Genomic DNA, 21673 nt, shown 5'->3' on the forward strand with positions numbered 1-21673 from the left:
CCTCAGCTAGGTGTAGACAACCTAAGTGGAAAGTTATTTTGTGAGCTGAGGGGTGGGTGGTGTTTCCAGGCAGATTTACGTGACACTTTTCTTGGTGTGGTTTGCAGATATCCCGACAAGGGCTTTGATGATAATTATTGCCGCAATCCCGATGGCCAGCCGAGGCCATGGTGCTATACTCTTGACCCTCACACCCGCTGGGAGTACTGTGCAATTAAAACATGCGGTAAGTGAAGGTCAAATTTATTGCTTCCTTTTCCTCTCACAGACTGGATCTAAGCAGGCGATTATTAGTGAGACAGGTTAACAACTATTTAACTTGATGCTTTAATGTGTGCAGGTTTTAATATTTTAAGAATGTGTTACATAATCCTACCCAATCTTTTGCATTTTCAGAGACTGATTATTTTGACAGTGATAAATATGCACATACACACATTCACAGAAAACATTTTTACTTATGGCAAAATGTTCAACAGGGCAAGAGCCTAAACATTCTAACGTTATCAAGAAAATTTGAAAAACCACAGAGAGAAAAAGATCGGAAATGTGCGCAGCATCACAAAGTCATTAGGGGAGTAAAAGCTAGGACCTTAGATCCTTGCCTTCCAATCCTGTATCCTTTACCTACCTTTCCTCCCCAGAAATATAACATGAGCTCTCAACTGATGGTGAACCTCTTCTGGTGAGTGACAGAGGCTGCAATGAAGAATAATAAGTCTAACAGAAGTTTATCACAGATGTCTCTAATACCTATAGCTGATCCCTACTTCTCTGGCTGTCCTTGTACCCAGCCTGCATTCTGTTTCAATCTGTCTTTTAGCAGTCCATACAATCATTTTTCCATATGCTGGCCCTTACCCAGCTTTTCTGAATTTACGATAAAAACTATTTTTTTAACTTGTTTTGTATTGTTCCTTTCGATCTATGAACTTGGTCCTCTCCTCTATCGTTAACTCATACATTTTCACTGTTCTCTTAAATAATATTACATAATATTTTCATTTCTTTGAATACAGTTCTTATTTTTTTCAACTGGATCCTAAAATTCTTTAAAATCAATAGAATTGCATAAATTTAGTAAGGTATAATAGTATTATAAATTGGCCTGATAATATAAAGTTATGTATATATGGACAGATATGTAAAGCTAAATAACCTACATAAGATCAGGCACCAGCACCTAGAGTAAAATATACAATTAAGAGGGCATGGATTGATTTTCATATATTTCACTATAGCAGAATGATGGGGAAATTCCTCTGAACAAACCTAATTGAAAATTATCCACGCCATGATACTGCCAAGGTAAATCTCTCTCAATGTAGACCTACTGATAAAAGGAAAGGAAATGTTTTGGACAACTCTTAATATTTTGGACAATAATCCCATAGGCAGGGGATATGCCTGGCATATATGAAATAACTGAAGAATCTGGAAGCCTTTCAGAGTAAAACACTGTGTTCCCAGGAAATTGAATCATCTGTTTTGTCCTTTAAAATAAAAGATGACTCCTGTCATAGTGTTTCTCTGTATAGATTAGGTTGGTTCCACTCATTGACTTTTAAAATTGTATTAGTCTTCCCATTGTTCTACACCAGTTAGGTAAAATAAACCAACTGTTTCCCTTTTGATTTTTTTTTTGTGTGTGTGTGTGTGTATGTGTGTGTGTGTGTGTGTATGTGTGGTTTAGGTACTTTTTTTTTTTTTTTTTTGAGATGGAGTTTCACTCTTATTTCCCAGGCTGGAGTGCAATGGCACAATCTTGGCTTGCCAAACCTCCACCTCCTGGGTTCAAGTGATTCTCCTGCCTCAGCCTCCTGAGAAGCTGGGATTGCAGGCATGTACCACCACACCAGGCTAATTTTGTATTTTTAGTAGAGACAGAGTTTCTCCATGTTAGTCAGGCTGGTCTTGAACTCCCGACCTCAGGTGATCTGCTCTCCTTGGCCTCCCAAAGTGCTGGGATTACAGGCATGAGCCACCATGCCTGGTCAGTTTAGGTACTCTTATAAATCTTCTCTGGAATAAAACCTGTACACACACACACAAACACACAGACACACACACACACAGACACACACACACAGACACACACACACACATGCTCACCTGCACATTCACCCTTCAACTAGCATACACACACCAAGAAATCCAAATGTTGCCCTCCTCTTCAGTTCCAAACCAATCTTTAGGGTATTTTTAAAAAGAGATTGAGAGAGGCAAGAAATACAATGACTATGACACTTTCTAGCTATTAAGTAGGTTTCTTTTTTCTCTTCTGTCCAAAGAGGAGCTGGCTAGTTACACAAGTAACATGCTATATAATTCCAATGTCTTTGTTAAGCAGAGGATAGTATTTATAGGGTGTTAATTCTAAAAAACAAAACAAAACAAAAAAACAACAATTTGTGAGCCAAACCTGTATCACTCAGATTTAAAAAGTCTTCTGAGTTTTGGGCATATTTTGGAAATATTTTATTAAAGGATAGCTTTTAGTTTAAAAAATACATATATGAAAGAGATATAAATATGACTATAAAGAGATAATACTTCTATTAAAGTGAATGAAATGAAGTTGACATACTGGAAAGCATAAGAGATAATGTTTTATGAATATTCTTTCAAATGTTTTGGTTCACATATATAGTAAAGCCTTTAATGTGAAACCAAAAATTTGGTGGTGGATTCAATTGTGCCTTTATTTTCTACTGTGGCATAACAAATTACCAAAACCTTAGTGGCTAACAGCAACACACATTTATTGTCTCATATTTTCTGTGGGTCAGGAGTCCAGCCATAACTCAAGCGGGTTCCTTGCTAGGGTCTCAAAAGGACCTGATCAAGGTACCCACCACACCTCTGGTCTCATGTAAAACTCCATGTTGCATTTAAAGTTCACTAGTTTTGACAGAATTCGGTTTCTTGTGGTTTTAAGGCTGTGGTATAATTCTTCTAGAGACTGCCTAACTTTCTGTGACACATAACCCCCTCTACAATATGGCAGTTTACTCCTGCCAACAGGATAGCATCTCTCCTGCTTTGAGCGTTTGACCTCCAGACTCTCTTTTAAAGAGCTAACCTAATTAGGTCAATCCTGCCTAGGTTAATTTCCCTTTTAATTCACTTACAGTCAACTGATTAGGGACTTTAGTTACATATGCAAAATCTCTTCATCTTTGTTGTATGATATAACCTAATCACAAGAGTAGTTCTCATTGTATTCAAAAGTTTCATCCACACCCAAGGGGAGAAGATTATGCAGTGTGTACACCAGAGGGTGGGGATCTGTATTTACTTGTACTGGTTATAACAGATAATTTATTATTATTTTTTATTCATATCATTAACTGGGACAGTTTTCTGGTTTTCTCTTAGTCCAGTCCAGCTGAACTCATTCTGGGTTTTGAATGATTCTAAAACAAAGAATAAAGATAATGATTATGTCACTTACTCTCTAGAAAGTTGGAGGGGAATTTCTAAACTCTTGTTTTATCATATAATAACTGTATTAGAAAACCATAATTACCACCATTTATTTAACACCTACAAAGAGGTGCGTTCCATTGTAGAGTTAACAATCCTTATTTCATTCTTAGCAAATGTCTGCAATTAGGCCAGTGAGGAAAGGGGTAAAGACATGGGTGGCTGGATGGCAATTCAAGACAAGGTACATGATTGATATGGGTAGGGTATGGGGTAAAAACAGAAACATGAAAGAAGTTGAGAAAAATTAAGTTGATATGAGGCAGAACAAGTAAGATCCAAGAGTAGCCCATTCAGTTGCCATGAGAAACACTGGAAAATTAAGCAAAGGGAGGGATCTTACCTCATTTGTGATCTAGAACAGTGATCTTTAAACTGGTGTCCATGAGACCCAGGAAAACACAAAGACTCTCCTAGGGGCCTCTGGGCATAGATTGCTTAACGGGCTAAAGTTCCATCCCCTCTTTTCTCAGGTGAATTCTTTCCCAAAGGTCCCTTCTTGAGATGCATGTGTTCTTGGAAGCCAGGCATGTCAACACCCCTGCCCTCCCACACTGCTGCCCTTTCCTACTTTACCTGAATTTTACTGTAGCTCTTTGCCCTGGGTTTAAAAACCCTGGGGACAACAAAGAGATCTTTGAAAATACATTAAACATATATTCATGCTGTTTATAATTTATGGACTACTAATAATTGTATCCCTATATACTATATATGTTTGTACATATGTGCATGTATTCAGTGTATGTGTGTATTTTTCTCTTAAAACTTTGTGGTCACAAGACATTTTAAATGTAATTTCAATGAATAAAAAGCTTTCAGAGAAGTATGATTAGGTGAGGAATAAAAGACTATTGAACACAAAATACAATGCAGGCCAGTAAGAAATAAAAAGAGTGTGATTAAAGCAGTAAGCAGTGAGAAAAACAAGGTGAGGAAGGATGTGAACAATAGCAAAAGGGGGGAATGTACAGTATATAATGACAAATTGGTTATACTAGGAAATGGGATAGGGAGAGAGAAAAGTCTAAAATACTTCCAAGTTATTGGGTAGATGGCGTATATATAAGAGAGGCATTAATTTGAGGAGAAAGATCACAGGTTTAGTTCTGCTTATATTGAGATGCATGCACTTGGCATCCTTGTTTATAGCACATCTAAGTTCATTCTTCTCCAGAAAGTCAAGGAAAGTGACAAGTAAACAGGGATAGCAAAAGCCTTCGGCATCGGCAGTTCCACCCGGCATACTGAGAACGCGAAGAGTGTGGTTTGCCCCTTTCTCCACAGCATTCATTCAATGAATATTTTCTGAGCAGCTATGATATGTCAAACAAACACTTTCCTAGTAGCTGGGGATACAGAAGTGAATAAAACAGACCAAGGCCTATAACAGGATAGAAAATTCAGAACTTTAACACAAACCAGTAAAGCAAAAGATGACACTGCCTTGATACTAGGATATTCACACCTGCCAGCCAGTGTTTGAATACTGCTCTCCTTTTATTTGTTCCTTTTATTTGTTCAAAAGCTGAATGAACTACAAATTTGTTCTAGTCACTTTGCTTCCAAGCTTTTATGTTACAATCAATGTCTTATTCAAAGTAAAGAATGAATGTTGCTCATTGACAAATGTGTGCCAGTGTACTCTGCGATGGGCCTTTTCAGACTTCTTTACACTGTATTTCTCAGGAGGGGATATATACCTAAATGTCATCAGCCCACAAATATTCTCTGTATATAATTTTTTAACAGCATTTTGCGCATATGGAATTTTAAGACATCACAAATATAAGATTAGAAGTCCTGCATAGTGCTTGAATGAAGGACTGATTTTCTTATGCTTTTCCCTGATTATAACTTCATATTCTGAATAACAGTTGGTTCTATATATTAGTTTCCTGCTTTTTGGAGACAAATAATAACATTTGTTAAATTTATTGTATTTTCTTTAAGTTTTAAGTTCAGGCGTACATGTGCAGGTTTGTTATGTAGGTAAACCTATGTCATGGGGTTTTGTTGTAAAGATTATTTTGTCACCCAGGCATTAAACTTAGTACCCATTAGTTGTTTTTCCCGATCCTCTCCCTTCTCCTATCCATCACCCTCTGGTGGGCCCCAATGTCTGTTGTTCCCTTCTATGTGTCCACGTGTTCTCATCATTTAGCTGCCACTTATAAGTAAGAACATGCAGTATTAGTATTTTTTATGAAGTAAACTTCAACAGGTCCCTAGAAATTTAAAAACTGTCTTGTGATTGATACCCCTTAGAAATCACATTGAGCATTTAGATCAGTTCACAAACTTCTTGGACTGAACATACATTTATACTCTTCGACATTATTGGGAAGCCCAAATTATCTGTGTGGATTATATGAATCCATGTTTACTATATTAGAAATTAAAACAGGAACTTCAAGACATGTATTAATTCATTTAAAACAGCAGTAAGCCATTAGCTATTAATAAATATATTTTACTGAAAAATAATAAACAGTGGCATCGTCAACTTTTTACAAATTTGGCATTTAAAAATTTTTTACTTAATGACACCTTAAATGAAGACAGTTGGGTGTCTTGTATTTGCTTTTGCCATCAGTCTTTCAGGATATCACATATCACATGCCATCTGAAAGCTTCATGGTGTAAAGAACAAATGATCTCTTAACATTACTGTGAAAATAGTTTTGATCTCCTGGATCCCTGAAAGGATCTCAGGAACCTCAGGTGTCCCAGGACGCTCTAAGAACAACTTTTTGCTATATATCAGAACATGCAAGACTGACATGGTCCCCTTAAGAGTACACTAATTAGTATTTACCTATGGGCTACTCCAATTTCCCTCAGCCCCTCAGAACCAGAAACTCGCCTCTTCTCTTACTGATTATCTTTTACCCTGATTTTCTTCATGAATCCTGTAAAGGGGGTTGAGAGGGTCTGTTCTGCCTTATACTCTCTTTTGCATGACTGATACCATTATTCGCCCTGTTTAAAATCCAAAAGCCTGGCATAATCCTAGATATAGCCTTCTCCTTCACTCTTCACATTTCATTTATCACCAAGTCCTGTCAATTTTATCTTCTATATACCTTTCACATAAGACCATTTCACTCCATCATTGTCTCCTTTTTCTAAGAGAGTATCATTTTTAACACGAATGGCCTTCAGAGTGAAATATCTATATCCATTATTTTTCCCTGCAAAAGAGAATGTTTTCAAAAATCTGATTATGTCATTCCTCATCTACAGAACACTACACACACTCACACACGCACACACACACACACACCTCTACACATAAATTAAAAACCCTTCAGTGGTTTCCTTTGATCTTAGGACAATGACAAAACATAACCATCTTTTACCCCCTACCTATATTTCTAACCTTATATATGACTTCATATACCTACACATTTCTCTCCAACCTCTCTTGCTCTCTGTTACAGCCACAATGATTTTCTTCCTTTGCCTTGTATTTTCCATGTTCTCATTATAGTCTCTTTACCCCAACCATGCCTTCTGCCTTCCAAAAATTTTACTTTCTTCCTGATCTAATTGGCAGCTACTCATTCACATTTCAACAAAGTTATGATTTCCTCACATCAGCTCCTTCATTTGAGCTCCCTTACTGTATCATCTCTATACATTCTTATGATAAAGTTTACTTTATTAATTAGGCACAATAAGAGATTAACAACAATAAAATAGAATAATGATAACAATATGCCAGCATCACTATTCTTGTGCCTTGAATAAGAATAGTGATTGTTAAGTAAAATAAAGGTTACTGCAAAATTATGACCACTGACCTGATCACCCAGAAGGCTACTAAGTGACTAAATGTGCGAGTTGCATATACAATGCTGGACAAAGAAATGAGGCATATTTGAGGCAAAATAGAATGGAGTGTGCAATTTGAAACTTATGAATTATTTACTTCTGGAATTTTTTATTTAATATTTTTGGACAATGGTTGACCACAGGTAACTGAAATGGCAGAAAGCAAAACTGCAATTAAGGAGGAACTAGTATACTTAAGTGCCCAGAAACACTTTAGAAGTGAGACCTGGGTAGATCTTTGATAACTAAGGTTTCTATTTGAGGTCTTACTATGGAGTGAATTGCTTCTCCCACCAAATCCTTATGTTGAAGCCCCAGCTGCCATTGTGACTATATTTAGATAATATAGGGATTGTAAGTGGTAATTAATGTTAAATGAGGTCATGAGAGTGGACCCTAATCTTGTAGGATTGGTGGCCTTATAACAAGAGGAAGAAAGAGAGAATTCTGTTTTTCTACCATGTAAGGACATAGCAAGAAAGTGGCCATTTGCAAGTGAGGAAGAGAGCCCTCACCAAGGACCCAATTGGCTAGCACCTTGGTCTTGAACACTTCTTAGCCTCCAGAACTGTAAGAAAATAAATTATTTTTGTTTAAATCAGCAAATCTGCAGTACTTCGTTATGGCAGCATGTGCAGACTAATATAGGTATGTTGCCATTGGAAACAAATATACAAAAAAAAATCCTTTCCCTTAGTAACCAAAGAGCATGGACATCACTTTAAAAGAACATAGTCATCTTTTAAGATTCAGTGTGTTCATATGATGAGAAAATGTTTTTTACAAATTGTATAGAATTACAGAATAATTTTTACAAATTATTTTCTTTCTTAGAGAAAGCTGATTGTTTCTTTGAGTTTTCCTAATTTATCCAAGGCCAGAATAGAGACTCATAAAATCTTGTGCCCTGTGTCAGAAAAAAACAGTGCTATCAATGCCCTTTCTCAAGGGAAAAGTCTTTTACTTGGAGTTCTCTTCCAAATCATTTTCTAAAGAATAAAGCTATATAGAATTGAAGACCTTTCATGAAAGTCTTGTCTCCTGAGCATTTTGTACGAGAAAAAGCTTGGATAAAGTCCAGGGAAAAGTTTGAGATGTGAATCCTGGCTTCACATAGAAAGCAAACGTGCAAACAATTTGAGGTTCATTATTTTGGAGGTCTTTACTGTTTTCCCATGCCAATTTTAAAACAAGAAGCTCTTTAAATTTACAATGAGCTTCATCCTCGTCTTAGTGGCCCACAGAGCATAAGTACTGTTGATGGGAGAGTGGCTTTATTACACACTATTCTCAATCCCGAGGGACCTTCATAAAGTAAATTCTATTTCAGTTGCTCTTCAGTAGCTGGGAAGAAGCAGTGGGTTAGGTTGAACTACTCCAAGGGATAATTGGGTATTTGTCTACCAGAGTATGAATCGACTTATTCTTGGCTATAGGGAAAAGAGAAGCAATAGCTTGTCTCCATTGGGAAATCTGGGATTTCTTTTGGTGGGGATGTTGGGGGCAGGGTGGGGGTGGTGAAAACTGTAGATGTAAGAATTTACTCCTCATTCATATGAAGCTTATAGAGCCCTGGGTGTCGCTGTTTGTAATATACTATGCACTCCTCCTCTCTAGCTACCATTCAGACCTCCAACAGGGCCCTGTGACCTCTCTGCAACGTTTTGGCCAGCCCTTCACAGAGAAAAGTAATCAGATTTTTTTTTTCAATTGTTGATCTTGTTCTATTGGTCACTGTTGGGAGGCAAGATAGTTGTCCCAAGAATTAGACAACAGTGAATACTCTTTGTCTCAAAAATAATCTATTCAAATCTTAAAATTCACTTCCAAATTTTGTAGCAATCAGATCACATCACAACTACACCAGCAAAGTGAAATTAATGTTCCAAGAGATACTCATTGTATTTGATCATATCAAACAGGACAGTGAAAAATTTTGATAGCAAATGTTTTACTTAAAGCATTTCCAAACAGCAAATTTTGTGTCAATCATCAAAGAAAAGCATTCCTTTACTCATAGACCACTGATGATTACACAAATACCTTTGCTTCTGCTTCCAATGGGTAGCCACTACTGATACTCCTGGCAAAATGTTTCCTTTGTAGAAACTCTCAGAAGAGTTCCAGATATTTTCAGTGTTAACTTGGTAGACATAATTGAAAATATATTTGTATATGTGGGGCTGCTGTATTTTAAAATACCTGTTGCTTTGTCTAAACAATCAACTTCAGCTGATATTTGGGAATGTTTCTGTCTTTTCTGACATTTTAGTTTGGCCAATGGAGATTTTTCAGAACCCTCCCTTACTCAGGTCCCATGTTAAGTATTAAGTACAAAGGAATGCCTTTCCCAGCATTTAGTAGCCCTTTCCAAATCAATTGTCATGAAACATTTGTTTTATTTTTACACCCGGTTTTGATATTTATACAGCAGGGCTGCAGGAGGAGTTTGTTTTACTGCCATCGAGGAATAATTAATTTTGTTTGAATAGTAAGTATGTGAGCAGCAAAGATCAAACATTTATATCACAGTTAAATGGTCTATGGACAAATCATTCATCATGGTCCTCATCAGATATTTATTAAACAACTTCATGGAGACTCATAATAACTCTCATTTATTGATGAAAACTATTTACTTACCTTGTCATACTAATATATCTTTATTCGCCTGTATTATTTATTCTATACATTGCACCAAAATTATGTAGTTTTTATTTATGGGGTGACTTCTAGCAGTTGAATGTCAAAGGGAATAAATACAATGCACTGATTTCAGAAGGTACTTTGGAGTTAAAGAAAAATACTAGCTAAATACTCTAGTTTGTGTTTAAAATAATGACAAATATTTCCAATGAATTAAAACACAAGAAAAATAAAACTATTAAGTTATTAATTATACACATTTTAAAGTTATACATATTTATTTTTTAAAAGATGAGAAATAATAATGTTATTTAGATTCTTTACATTTTAATAAAACCTAATGAAAAAGTTATATTTATTTGGTAAAATATTATATTTATATTAATTACAGTAATTCTTTGTATTCTATAATTTTAAAAATTCTAAAAGGTTTTCTTTTTCCATGTCCAAATTGAAATATATTAAACTGTTTAAATTATTTAATCCAAAGCCAGCATTTTGGTTTTTATTTAATGATTTAACATACTTTTTAAAAAATGAATGTTCAGTGACTCTTCAAGTTTATAGTAAATGCTTTAAAATATGTTAATGAAAGTTTAGAAAAAAACCTATTCAACATGATAGTTCAAATGATGAGATTTATATCATTGCTATTTTTAAAAGTGAAAGATTATTTTATTAAATCTGGTTGGAAACTTCCAGTTGAAGTAGAGAATGAGCACTAACAATACATGTCTGAATTGACATTGAAGTTTTAGTGGATAAATCAGCAGTGAACTATTTTCCTGAATATTTTTAAGGAAGTAGTCTCTTCTTTGACTTGGGATTTTGGCAATATAGATCTTTCATTTCACAGAGGTTCTTAAAATTTCAAAATTTGCTCTCAAATTAGGAATATGTTTATCCTTTATCAGTATTTACCTTTTGTCATTCCTCTTAATATTACCTGATTATCACGTGATTGCTTATAGTTGCTCATTGCACCTGCCAAGTATTGATTTTTTAATGAATTGTGATAACCTATGTCTACCTTACTACCTCCCTTTTTATAAGGTATATTTCCACTTGTTTCCGACTCTAAGGCTTTAAGTGTTGCTTCAGATTGTAACTATCATGGGTCATTTCTGTAAGAGTGTAACTTTAAAGTATTATTTTTGGAAAAATTACTTTGAAATTCGAATCACCTTGACTAACAACATGCTCTTGAAATGATAATTGATATTTAATCTTATATTGACAACATAGACAGACAGTTTTACTCTCTCACCCCCACCCAGGCATATCCTTACAGTAGGAAGTTACCTTCACATAGTAGAGGAAACAGCTTTTTGAAGCTGCTTCCATAGTTAGAAATTTCAACAAATAATGTTCAAATCCTTAATCATGTCTAAATATTACATTCCTTTTATTTATTGTCTTGATTGGTATCTGGCAAATCATACTTGTGTCCAAGGAATGGTGTGTTAATTTTTCTTGGACTGAGCCTTGAATGAGTTTCTCAGTGAGATGCAATGGATGGGTCCATATCTAGCCAACGATGGCACTGACTGACACCTGGACTCATCAAGACTGGATCTGCGAGTTATGTGTGCAGTATAAGAGTAGTGCTTGAGAAGAATGGCTCAGTAGTAAACAATCAAAACAAATCACACACAATTGAGTAGGAAAGTAAAAGAGTTGAGGTACCTGAGGCAGACAATGAAGTCTAAGACATTAGTGGAAATGTGTTTACACTGGCTGTTCTAACTCTGAACTCCCTTCCATTGTCAGGACTTAGTTTTGACTGAGGTCACAAGTTTGCTGCCCAAGAGCTTGTGCCCCAAAACTTTTCTTTTAGCATGTTAAGCTAATGAATTGATAGATGCCCAAGGACATTTATTTTTGTCTCCTTTCCCATTAGTTTTATAACTAGATATGAAATATAGCAGTACAAACTTGACCTTTTACCTGTTTTAGAGTTATCATCTATTAAAACTTTCCCCCACACATTCAGTCTCCTCATATCATTTAACAGTTAATTCACATAGTCAGAAATAGAGTAACTTAATGGCATTTATATTGATGAAATATAGTTCCTTAGGACCTATGAAATCCATCTTATTTTGTATTTCACCAAAGACCTTTGGATAGTATGGAAATTATAAAAGACTTGCATAATCAGCATCAACTTTTTCTATACAAGTCATTTCCTCAAGTTCAGTAATTTGTGTTCTTCCTAAAATCAATATATATCATCAATATCAATATAGATGAATTCTCTAGGCTATCAGCTCTCAATTACCACTTTATGGGTCAATTGCTGAACATTTTTCATCTTCATTTGAATTTCTTTTTAAGTTTGGGTATTTCTGAGTCATATTTCTATTCTCTAAAGCAGATATACAAAACATTGAGATACTTTTTAAATGGGTTGCAATAAAGTTATTTAAAAGGAATTTAATGGAAATTTGCATAGTACAACTTATTTCAGTAATTAGGGTAGTCATTAAGGTAATGCTTTCCCTTTTCTCACAAAGCTTCATAGAATAACTCTACACATAGGCTATTGTTTAGTTTGCCTAAGGTTAGCTCATAGAATGCAATGAAATAAAGCATTCGGCTAACTACATAAGTTAGCAATGGTTTGTGTGAGAGAAATGTTTAGATGAAATTTAAGAGCTATTAAAAATATTTACACTATTAACTATAGAAAACTTTCATAGGCATTCCTAGTCACTGAAAGCATGTCTAATTCTGGCCTGTACTTTGTACAGTGGTACATCCAATTCCAAAATGGATACATCAATGAAATTTACTCAGATCTTAAACTGTCCTAGAGGCTGTTGACTTGAGCTTCATTCGGAGGCATCTTGAATGGCCATTTAGATTGTAAAGGTAGCTGGGAAGTTTACACTTTTATCAAACCATAAACATTTCCATGTATGTTTTAAGAAATATGAATTTTAGTTGCTCTGGAATGTTTTGAGTTATATTTTGATTGACTAAACATTACACACAGAGAGAGACCAAATTGTGGTAAAAATTTAAATTTATACTTTTTTAGCTTAGTGACTGAGGATTTCATAATCTTCATGAAGTATAGTAAGCATTGAAGTTGGACTAGGAAAAAAGCAGGAGATAGATCTTCCTAGGAATAACTGATTTTTTTCTTTATTATAAACAAGTTGATTAAAAATATATTTAACTTGTCAGCTTAGAAACTTAGAATTTATTTATTTATTTAATTCATTTTTTGAGACAGACTTTCACTCTTCTTGCCCAGGCTAGAGTGCAATGGCACAATCTTGGCTCACTGCAACTTCTGCTTCCCGAGTTCAAGTCATTTTCCTGGCTCAGCCTCCCAAGTAGCTGGAATTACAGGCACCTGCCACCACTCCTGGCTTATTTTTTTAATTATTTTTTTTTTTATTTTTTTTTTAGTAGAGACGGGGTTTCACCATGTTGGCCAGGCTGGTCTTAAACTCCTGACCTCAGGTGATCCACCCACCTCAGCTTCCCAAAATGCTGGGATTACAGGCATAAGCCACCATAGCCGGCCAGAATGTATGTATTATATTGGAGGAAAATTGTGGTTAATTTCATTACCACTTAGTATGTACTTATAAGCAAGCTGATTTTAGAAATAATTGTATAGTCATTTCAGAAACACTATATATTCAGCATATGTAAGTTATACATGTGGAAGTAAAATGCATTTAAGTAACTGTTCAAGAAAAAACTAATTTAGGATCTAAATGAAAGGAAAATTGGAGTGAAGTTAGTAATAATGTTAAGTTAAATTTCTTATTCCACTCAATTATTATAAAAACTTATAAGTAACAGGAAAAAAATCTGCTAATAAAAATGCCAATGAACTCTAAGAGGCAGATGGCATCTTCAAAGATTTTATGTAAGTTTTTTTGTTATTGTTTTTCCAATAGCTGACAATACTGTAAATGATACTGATGTTCCTATGGAAACAACTGAATGCATCCAAGGTCAAGGAGAAGGCTACAGGGGCACTGCCAATACCATTTGGAATGGAATTCCATGTCAGCGTTGGGATTCTCAGTATCCTCACAAGCATGACATGACTCCTGAAAATTTCAAGTGCAAGTGAGTAAAGTAGGCAAATGTTATACATTTCAGTAGGCCCTGGGGAAAATGAGGTAGAGTGGTTACTTTTTACTAATTTTGTGTTAGTGATCAAACTTTATTGTGCCCAGTGATAATCAGGAGTTAAAAGGCAGATTATTCCTCCACTCAGAGATTTTGATTCTTTCAATCTGGGATTTGGTCCTCAAATATGCATTTCATTAAGCACTCTGGGTGGTTCAGATCCAGAGGGTAGATTCACTATGCTTTGAGAAATACATCCCTAGGTGGATTTCTGATCACAACTTTGCTCTTGTGGGTCTGTTTAATAAATCAATTAATAGTAATGATAGCCAGGCATGTTTCAAAATACTGCCTTCTTAAATTTTCATGTTAGCTTTGGGAGGATTACACATTTTTCCTTTTGAAAGAATGGAAAGAAAAGGCCTACCACTGAAGAGTTATTAGCCTTAAAGATCTGTGAATAAAATAATTTTTCAAAGCTTAAATGAATGTGTTCAATTGTTTCTGGATTTGCTTTGAAAATTGAGGAAGCAAAACAATTGTGTAGATGACTCAAGCCAAAGAAACTGCCCTTGAGCATCAATTACATAGTTGTTTTGTGCATTCTCTATGGGTACTTTTCACACCACTTGGCTTTTGTAGACAGGCACAAACACAATGCCATGTGTTTTCAAATTGTCCACCTTGTTATGAGGAACATAAAGTGATTGCTTTTGAAATTAATAACACACATCATTTGTAGTGGCTTTCCTGAAATAGCACCTATAAATAACATATATTGGCTTTATGTAATTGGCTTTTAATAAGACAGGCTAACATTTCTGAATGAGGTGCTATGAGCACTAGTTGGCCCATCCACCATAGAAGAGGGGAGATTTGTGTTGTATGTGTGTGTGTGTGTGTGCATGCACAAGCTTTAGCTAGTTCCATAATTTGTTTAAATAGTAAATATTAATCTAAGATTGTTTTCCCATTAATTTACAATAACAAAATTGATAGTTGTCATTCTGGGTTTATTTCCCTAATATCCATCACAGCAATTCACTCTCTATTCCTGACCTATGAGTTTCACACCTGAAAAATACATATCAAAGTAGAAAAAAACAAAGAAACACAGAGAATATTAGTTATAAGGGACAAAGGAGATAGTATCACTGCCATTCACATTTTTGTTAACTTCTAATGACTGGTAATACCCAATAAGAAATTGTGTATGTGAAGACACCTAGTGAAATTCATCTGTAAGAAAAACAGAATGGTTATAAACATTTACTTCACAGACTTCACAAGTGAAACTTAAGTGTCAAAAGTTACCTGTTATATTTTGGCAGAATTTAAGTCATCATTTCTTAATTTTGTTATTTGGTTTAAATAACCAAACATAAATATTATGAAACAAAGCTTGTACTGTGTTACAAAACTGATAAAATCTGACTCAACATTTTTCTCAGGACATTGATTTACCATTTACTCTTTGTGATCCAGTAGTGAGGGGTGTACTGGTCAGGCGTCTCTATTAAATATTAAACATGGAATATTACTTGCCCTGGTACTGAGACCTTACAAATGGCAATCTTTGGAACACTGTAACTGAACAATACTGCCTCCGATGAATCTACACAAATCATAAAATCAATTCCCTTTAGTAATTGTAAACCATCCTTTCTTCAAGTGAAAGATAAGGACTTAGTAAAAATATCTCGGCAAATCTTGACTTTCATTCTTGCTTCATCTAGATTGACTGAGGTGCTTCTAATACAGATGTTAAAGTCAGTCCACACTAAGACTTTGATAGCCCTCGATTTTCACTTAATTAGCTTGTCTAAATGAGCAATCCAGAACTTTGGGAGGATGAGACGGGAAGATGGCTTAAGGTCAGGAGTTCAAGACCAGCCTGGGCAACAACGGGTGACTCCATCTCTACCAAATAATAGAAAATAAAGCCAAAGTGTATGCAAAGTTTATGTAAAATTTAACACACGTATTTTATACTGACATAGATTTTTAAAAGTATATGTAACTATAAATTGCTTGTCTCACCTATTCTAGTTAATAATTGTATAGGAAGGCTAAAGGTTTGAATATGGGTTATGAACACTTAACTATACCATGGCTTTAACCATTGGTGGCTGATGTTCTCATATCCTTAAATAATAGTTTGCGTCAGGACTGACTTTGATTAGATAAGACTATTACTTATTGACTTTCTAATGCAACACAAGCTTCTTCCTTAAAACTTTCTCAGTTTTGGCCGGGCGTGGTGGCTCATGCCTGTAATCCCAGCACTTTGGGAGGCAGAGGTAGGCAGATCATGAGGTCAGGAAATCGAGACCATCCTGATTAACATGGTGAAACCTCGTCTCTGCTTAAAAAAAAAATAGCCAGACATGACGGCGGGTGGGTGCCTGTAGTCCCAGCTACTCCGGAGGCTGAGGCAAGAGAATGGCGTGAACCCGGGGGGCAGAGCTTGCAGTGAGCTGAGATCGCACCACTGTACTCCAGCCTGGGTGACAAAACGAGACTCCTTCTCAAAAAAAAAAAAAAAAAAAAAAAATTCTCAGTTTCAAATGGTCCATTTGGATATTAATATAATTATATAATAGTACTTCTAATTGCAGCTAAGTGATACAAACACTGTGGTTTCCAAAAGACTGAATACTAATTATTAACAAAGAATCTATGAAATAAAAGCACATACTTGTTTAAAATTAGACAGCATATTTAATACATTTTATTTATCATGAAATCCATATTTTATTTAATGTGAACCTTATTTATATTGATAGAAAACCATTAAAATTCTTTTACATACAGGGATTATTAGCATAGATTTTTTTTCTTATTAGGAATTCTAAATTTCTAATTAAAATACTGGTAAAATGAAGAATATACATGTACTACATTGACAATTTGTTCTATAGTTCGTTTTTCTATAGTATAACTGGGCCTTAATTTTACAGAAATATGTATAAAGATTTTAGGTAGCCTCTCTAAATCCATAAAGAATTGCTTTGTAATTAAAGTAAATTGATGCAACAAATTAAATAAATCAAAGAAAGGCAGAACTCAAGGAAAAAATAGCTATCATAATTTTCGTGGGACATATTTGAATAGATTGAACTTCCATTTTAAATGAGAGTAGTTAATGACTATTGATAATAACATTTCTTCCACATGTTGTTTCTACACAATATATGGGTCATGAACATGTAATAAGTAACAGGCCGATGTTTTGAAATGGTACCAATTGAGAGTCTAAATCTTGAGACTGAGTGAGAAGAATGCAGTGGTACCGTTTCTCTCTTTTATGAAGCAGTAATGTTTGGGTGAAACTCTACACCTGTGGAAGGAAAAAAAAATATCAACATATGACAGCATTCATTTCAGTAATTTGGGCAGTGTCAGTTATGTATGCTGAATATTAAATTGTTATAGCTATTTTTTTTTTTTTTTTTTTTTTTTTTTGAGACGGAGTCTCGCTCTGTCGCCCAGGCTGGAGTGCAGTGGCGCAATCTCGGCTCACTGCAAGCTCCGCCTCCCGGGTTTACGCCATTCTCCTGCCTCAGCCTCCCGAGTAGCTGGGACTACAGGCGCCCGCCACCTCGCCCGGCTAGTTTTTTGTATTTTTTAGTAGAGACGGGGTTTCACCGTGTTAGCCAGGATGGTCTCGATCTCCTGACCTCGTGATCCACCCTATTTTAAGTGCAAAAACTTAGAACTCTATTTGTAAACATGATACATTCTAGAATTCTAGCAATGTAATAGCTCTGACTTCACCAATGTAAGAACTCTGGTAATTTACATTAACATGCTTTTTCTCAATAGGGACCTACGAGAAAATTACTGCCGAAATCCAGATGGGTCTGAATCACCCTGGTGTTTTACCACTGATCCAAACATCCGAGTTGGTTACTGCTCCCAAATTCCAAACTGTGATATGTCAAATGGACAAGGTAATAGCTGACATTCTGCAGGGTGGGCATGATTAAATTCAGGGGAAATGCTTAAAGGGAGGCCACATTTTACAGCATAAAATCTACTTCTTGCTGCACTGGTTTTGCTGGCTAGCAAACAAAATCACCAAGTTTGAAGCTGGGTTTTTCTTATATGTTTATTCACTCAACATTTATTTATTTAGCTGAGTGTATGCTACTGACAGTCACAGTTCTAAGCCTTGGAGATATACCAGTAAATAAAACTAAGTTATCTGATCACCTGGAGCTAATATCCAACTGATAGAAAATAAGCAAAATAAAAATGAGAATGGGAATATTACAGCAGTTTGTCATAAGTAGTAGAGAGAAAAATGTCTCAGAGTTAGAAAAGAGGGCTGCTGCTCTTTTATATTTTAATGTTCAGGGAAGATCATACTTATTATGTTAACATATAAGAAGGAGCCAAGGGCAGTGAGGGAGCAACATGTGCCATGCACATATATGTGTAAGGGTATTCTAGATAGAGAAAACTGCAAATGCAAATGGTATGAGATGAGGGAGTTCTGGGAAAGTTAAGTAAATAACCACATCACTATAGCTAGTACAAAATAAGTAAGATGAAGAGTAGTAGGAGATGAGATTAGAGAGGCAATTGGGCTAAAATTGTATCAGCCTTTCAGGAATTGCAAACGTTTGTACTTTTGCTCTGAAAGAGAAAGGACTCTTAGGGCTCTGAAAGGAGAAGTTACACAACCAAACTTAAGTTTTAACTGGATCACTCTGGCTGCATTCTGGAAAATAGCTAGAATTCTTGACAAGGGTTAAAACAGGAGAACCAATGAAGTGGTTGTTTCAATAATTCAGACTACAGATGGGAGTGACTTGACCCTGGTTGTTAGCAGTGTAGCTGCTGGATAACCGTGGGGTTTGAGGGAAATCACCATTGCATTTGGAAACATAGATGCCATTGAAGACAACTGTCTCAGGGAGCGGTAGTAAAGTCAGATTGAAATAGATTTTTAAGTCAAAAAAATAATAGATGATGGTGAGGTTGCTGAGAAAAGGAAATGCTTATATCCTGCTGGTGGGAATGTAAATTAATTCAGCCACATGGAGATTTCTCAAAAAACTTAAAACACAACTACCATTCAATGCAGCAATCCCATCACTGGGTCTATACCCAAAGGAATACACATCGTTCTGCCATAAAGACACATGCATGTATATGCCTGCAAAATAATCTATGCACCCAACCCCGGTGACACACAATTTACATATAACAAACCTACCTGTGTACCCCTGAACCTAAAATAATTTTTTAAAAAGGTAGATTTTTCAAAGAAATAATTCGTTAAATATTAATAATAATGTTGAGTCCTGGGAATTATTGATGTGTAGTAAATTGAGAGTTATCCTTTTTAAATGATCGTATTCTATTTCACATAGACTTAATTGTGATGGTCATGATCACAGTTAGCCCTAAATCATCCTGGAAATCCCAAGCCAAATTTAAAGCTCCATCTCATAGACTTACTGCCCTCTGCATACTTCTTCCATCCTTTAACTTTTTCCACAATGCCATTGTTCATGAGCAACTCTGAAAAGAGAGTTGTAGAGGGAAGAGGGGATGAGTCCCTTTTCAATCAGTTTCACTGTTCTTTTAAGGGTCAGTTGGAAATAAAGTTGAAGTCAATGATTAAGGGAAGTTTGGTACCAGCTGAGTCTTCTGTGTTCCTGTCTCATACCTGAACATTTGTTAATAATTTGTGAGTGATAAAGGACAACAATTATTTGATAAACTTTTGGTGTATATTAAGATATTTTTATATACATATACATCACTTAAAAAGGATCAGGTAATAGAATATGAAAATTTTGGATTCTGGAGAGTAAACATGTTATTGATTATCAGATAATTCATTCATAGGGGAAAATATTAGTTTTATGGAATTTAAGTACCTTTCCTAAATTCTCAAATTGGCACATTGGGATTAAATCTGACTCTCTTTACATTGACCTTTTCATTCCTTCATCCTTTTTTCCTTTCATTCATTCTTTAACACCACATTATATTACTATTCTTTAACAATATATTGCACCATTGCACCTGATATATACAACAAACTGCTAGACTATGGGACAATTTAAAAATAAAGAAACCATAGACCTTCTACTCAAGAAAAACACTGTTAGCTAAATCAACATTCAGTTGTGGAATTTTAACTGTCAGTTATGTTGTTGTTTGACACTGCTGAGCTAATAGTATGTGTTGTTTTATATATCTATAGAAAAATGTTTATATTTATATCTATTGAAAAATACCTAGATCTAAGTAGATAGATCTATCTAATGTTCTAAGTGGATGCTTAGATGTAGGCATTTTTCTAAAAACAGAAAATATAAGTGCTACATATAGTTAGATGAGTGGAAACATTTTTCAAATCTTGCAACATCTGAATTAACATATATATAAATATTCTTCCAACTGAATATTTAAAAACACTATTAAAGAAAAATGAAAACTGATTACAGAATTTCTTTAAAATGTTATAAAACACTACTTATTATAATACTATGTATTATACACTTAAGGCAGTAAACAATGTAATTTATTTAAATATTTATATTGATATCATAGAATGTATTTACAGTTATTTCAGTCTTAAAATATATTCTAGTGAGAGTATATACAGTCAGATATACAATCAGAAAATTGTATCCAAAAATCATCTGGATTTTTTTTCCTTCTCTGTATTAATGGTATACATATGATATATACATAGGCATATTTCTGTCTTTATTTCCATCTTTCTGGATATTATTTGTTGAATATTTAAAACCTTGATATTGGATAATAGTCAATACTATATGAAAGGGTAAATTCAGCGAAGTGTACTTTTCTCTTGCTTCCATGTCATTCCATTTCTACTTTCTACTCACCATTGCAAGTAGATGATTTCATTAATTTCTTGTTTATGGCTCTTGTGTATTTTCCATTCTTTACTTTTTTGGAATATATGTGTAGGTTTGTTACATAGGTAAACTTGTGTCATGGGGGTTTGTTGTACAGATAATTTCATCACCCAGGTACTAAGGCTAGTACTCATTAGTTATTTTTCCTGACATAAAATCTTAATGTTGATGTAAATTTGTAGATGACCTTTCATAGTCAAATGTACAGTTTTCATTCATATAAAAATTAAGAATCTTAAATATAAAAAGTCACTTTAAAAATTTTTGGTGTTATTTAAAAATATAGAGTATTTTTAAAAATAGAATAATTCTTTTAAAATTTGGAATGCAATATATAGATATATAGGGAAAGATAAAATCTTTTTTTTATTTTTTATTTTTTTATTTTTTTTATTTTTTTATTATTATACTTTAAGTTCTAGGGTACATGTTTTATTTATTTTTTTTGAGACAGAGTCTTGCTCTGTCACCCAGGCTGGATTGCAGTGGCATGATCTTGGCTCATTGCAACCTCCGCCTCTGGAGTTTAAGCAATTCTCCTGCCTCAGCCTCCTGAGTAGCTGGGACTACAGGCGTGAGCACCACACCCAGCTAATTTTTTATATTTTTGGTAGAAATGGGGTTTCACCACGTTGGCCAGAACTCCTGACCTGAAGTGATCCACCTACCTCATCCTCCCAAAGTGCTGGGATTATAGG

The 21673-nt window shown here is 34.8% G+C and overlaps 1 protein-coding gene across 3 annotated transcripts in view; it reads left to right on the plus strand.

Annotated features, from left to right (window-relative positions):
- Positions 1-21673, plus strand: part of HGF (hepatocyte growth factor) — a 73494-nt gene that overhangs the window by 27505 nt on the left and 24316 nt on the right. For all 3 annotated transcript variants that reach the window (XM_073009177.1, XM_073009176.1, XM_007982354.3), the window contains exons 8-10: positions 108-226; positions 13890-14064; positions 17893-18020. In XM_073009177.1, coding sequence (XP_072865278.1) covers positions 108-226; positions 13890-14064; positions 17893-18020 — 422 coding nt within the window. The remainder of the gene's footprint in view (positions 1-107; positions 227-13889; positions 14065-17892; positions 18021-21673) is intronic.

This window comes from Chlorocebus sabaeus, chromosome 21 (assembly GCF_047675955.1).
Source record: "Chlorocebus sabaeus isolate Y175 chromosome 21, mChlSab1.0.hap1, whole genome shotgun sequence".
NCBI classification, from domain to species: Eukaryota; Metazoa; Chordata; class Mammalia; order Primates; family Cercopithecidae; genus Chlorocebus; species Chlorocebus sabaeus.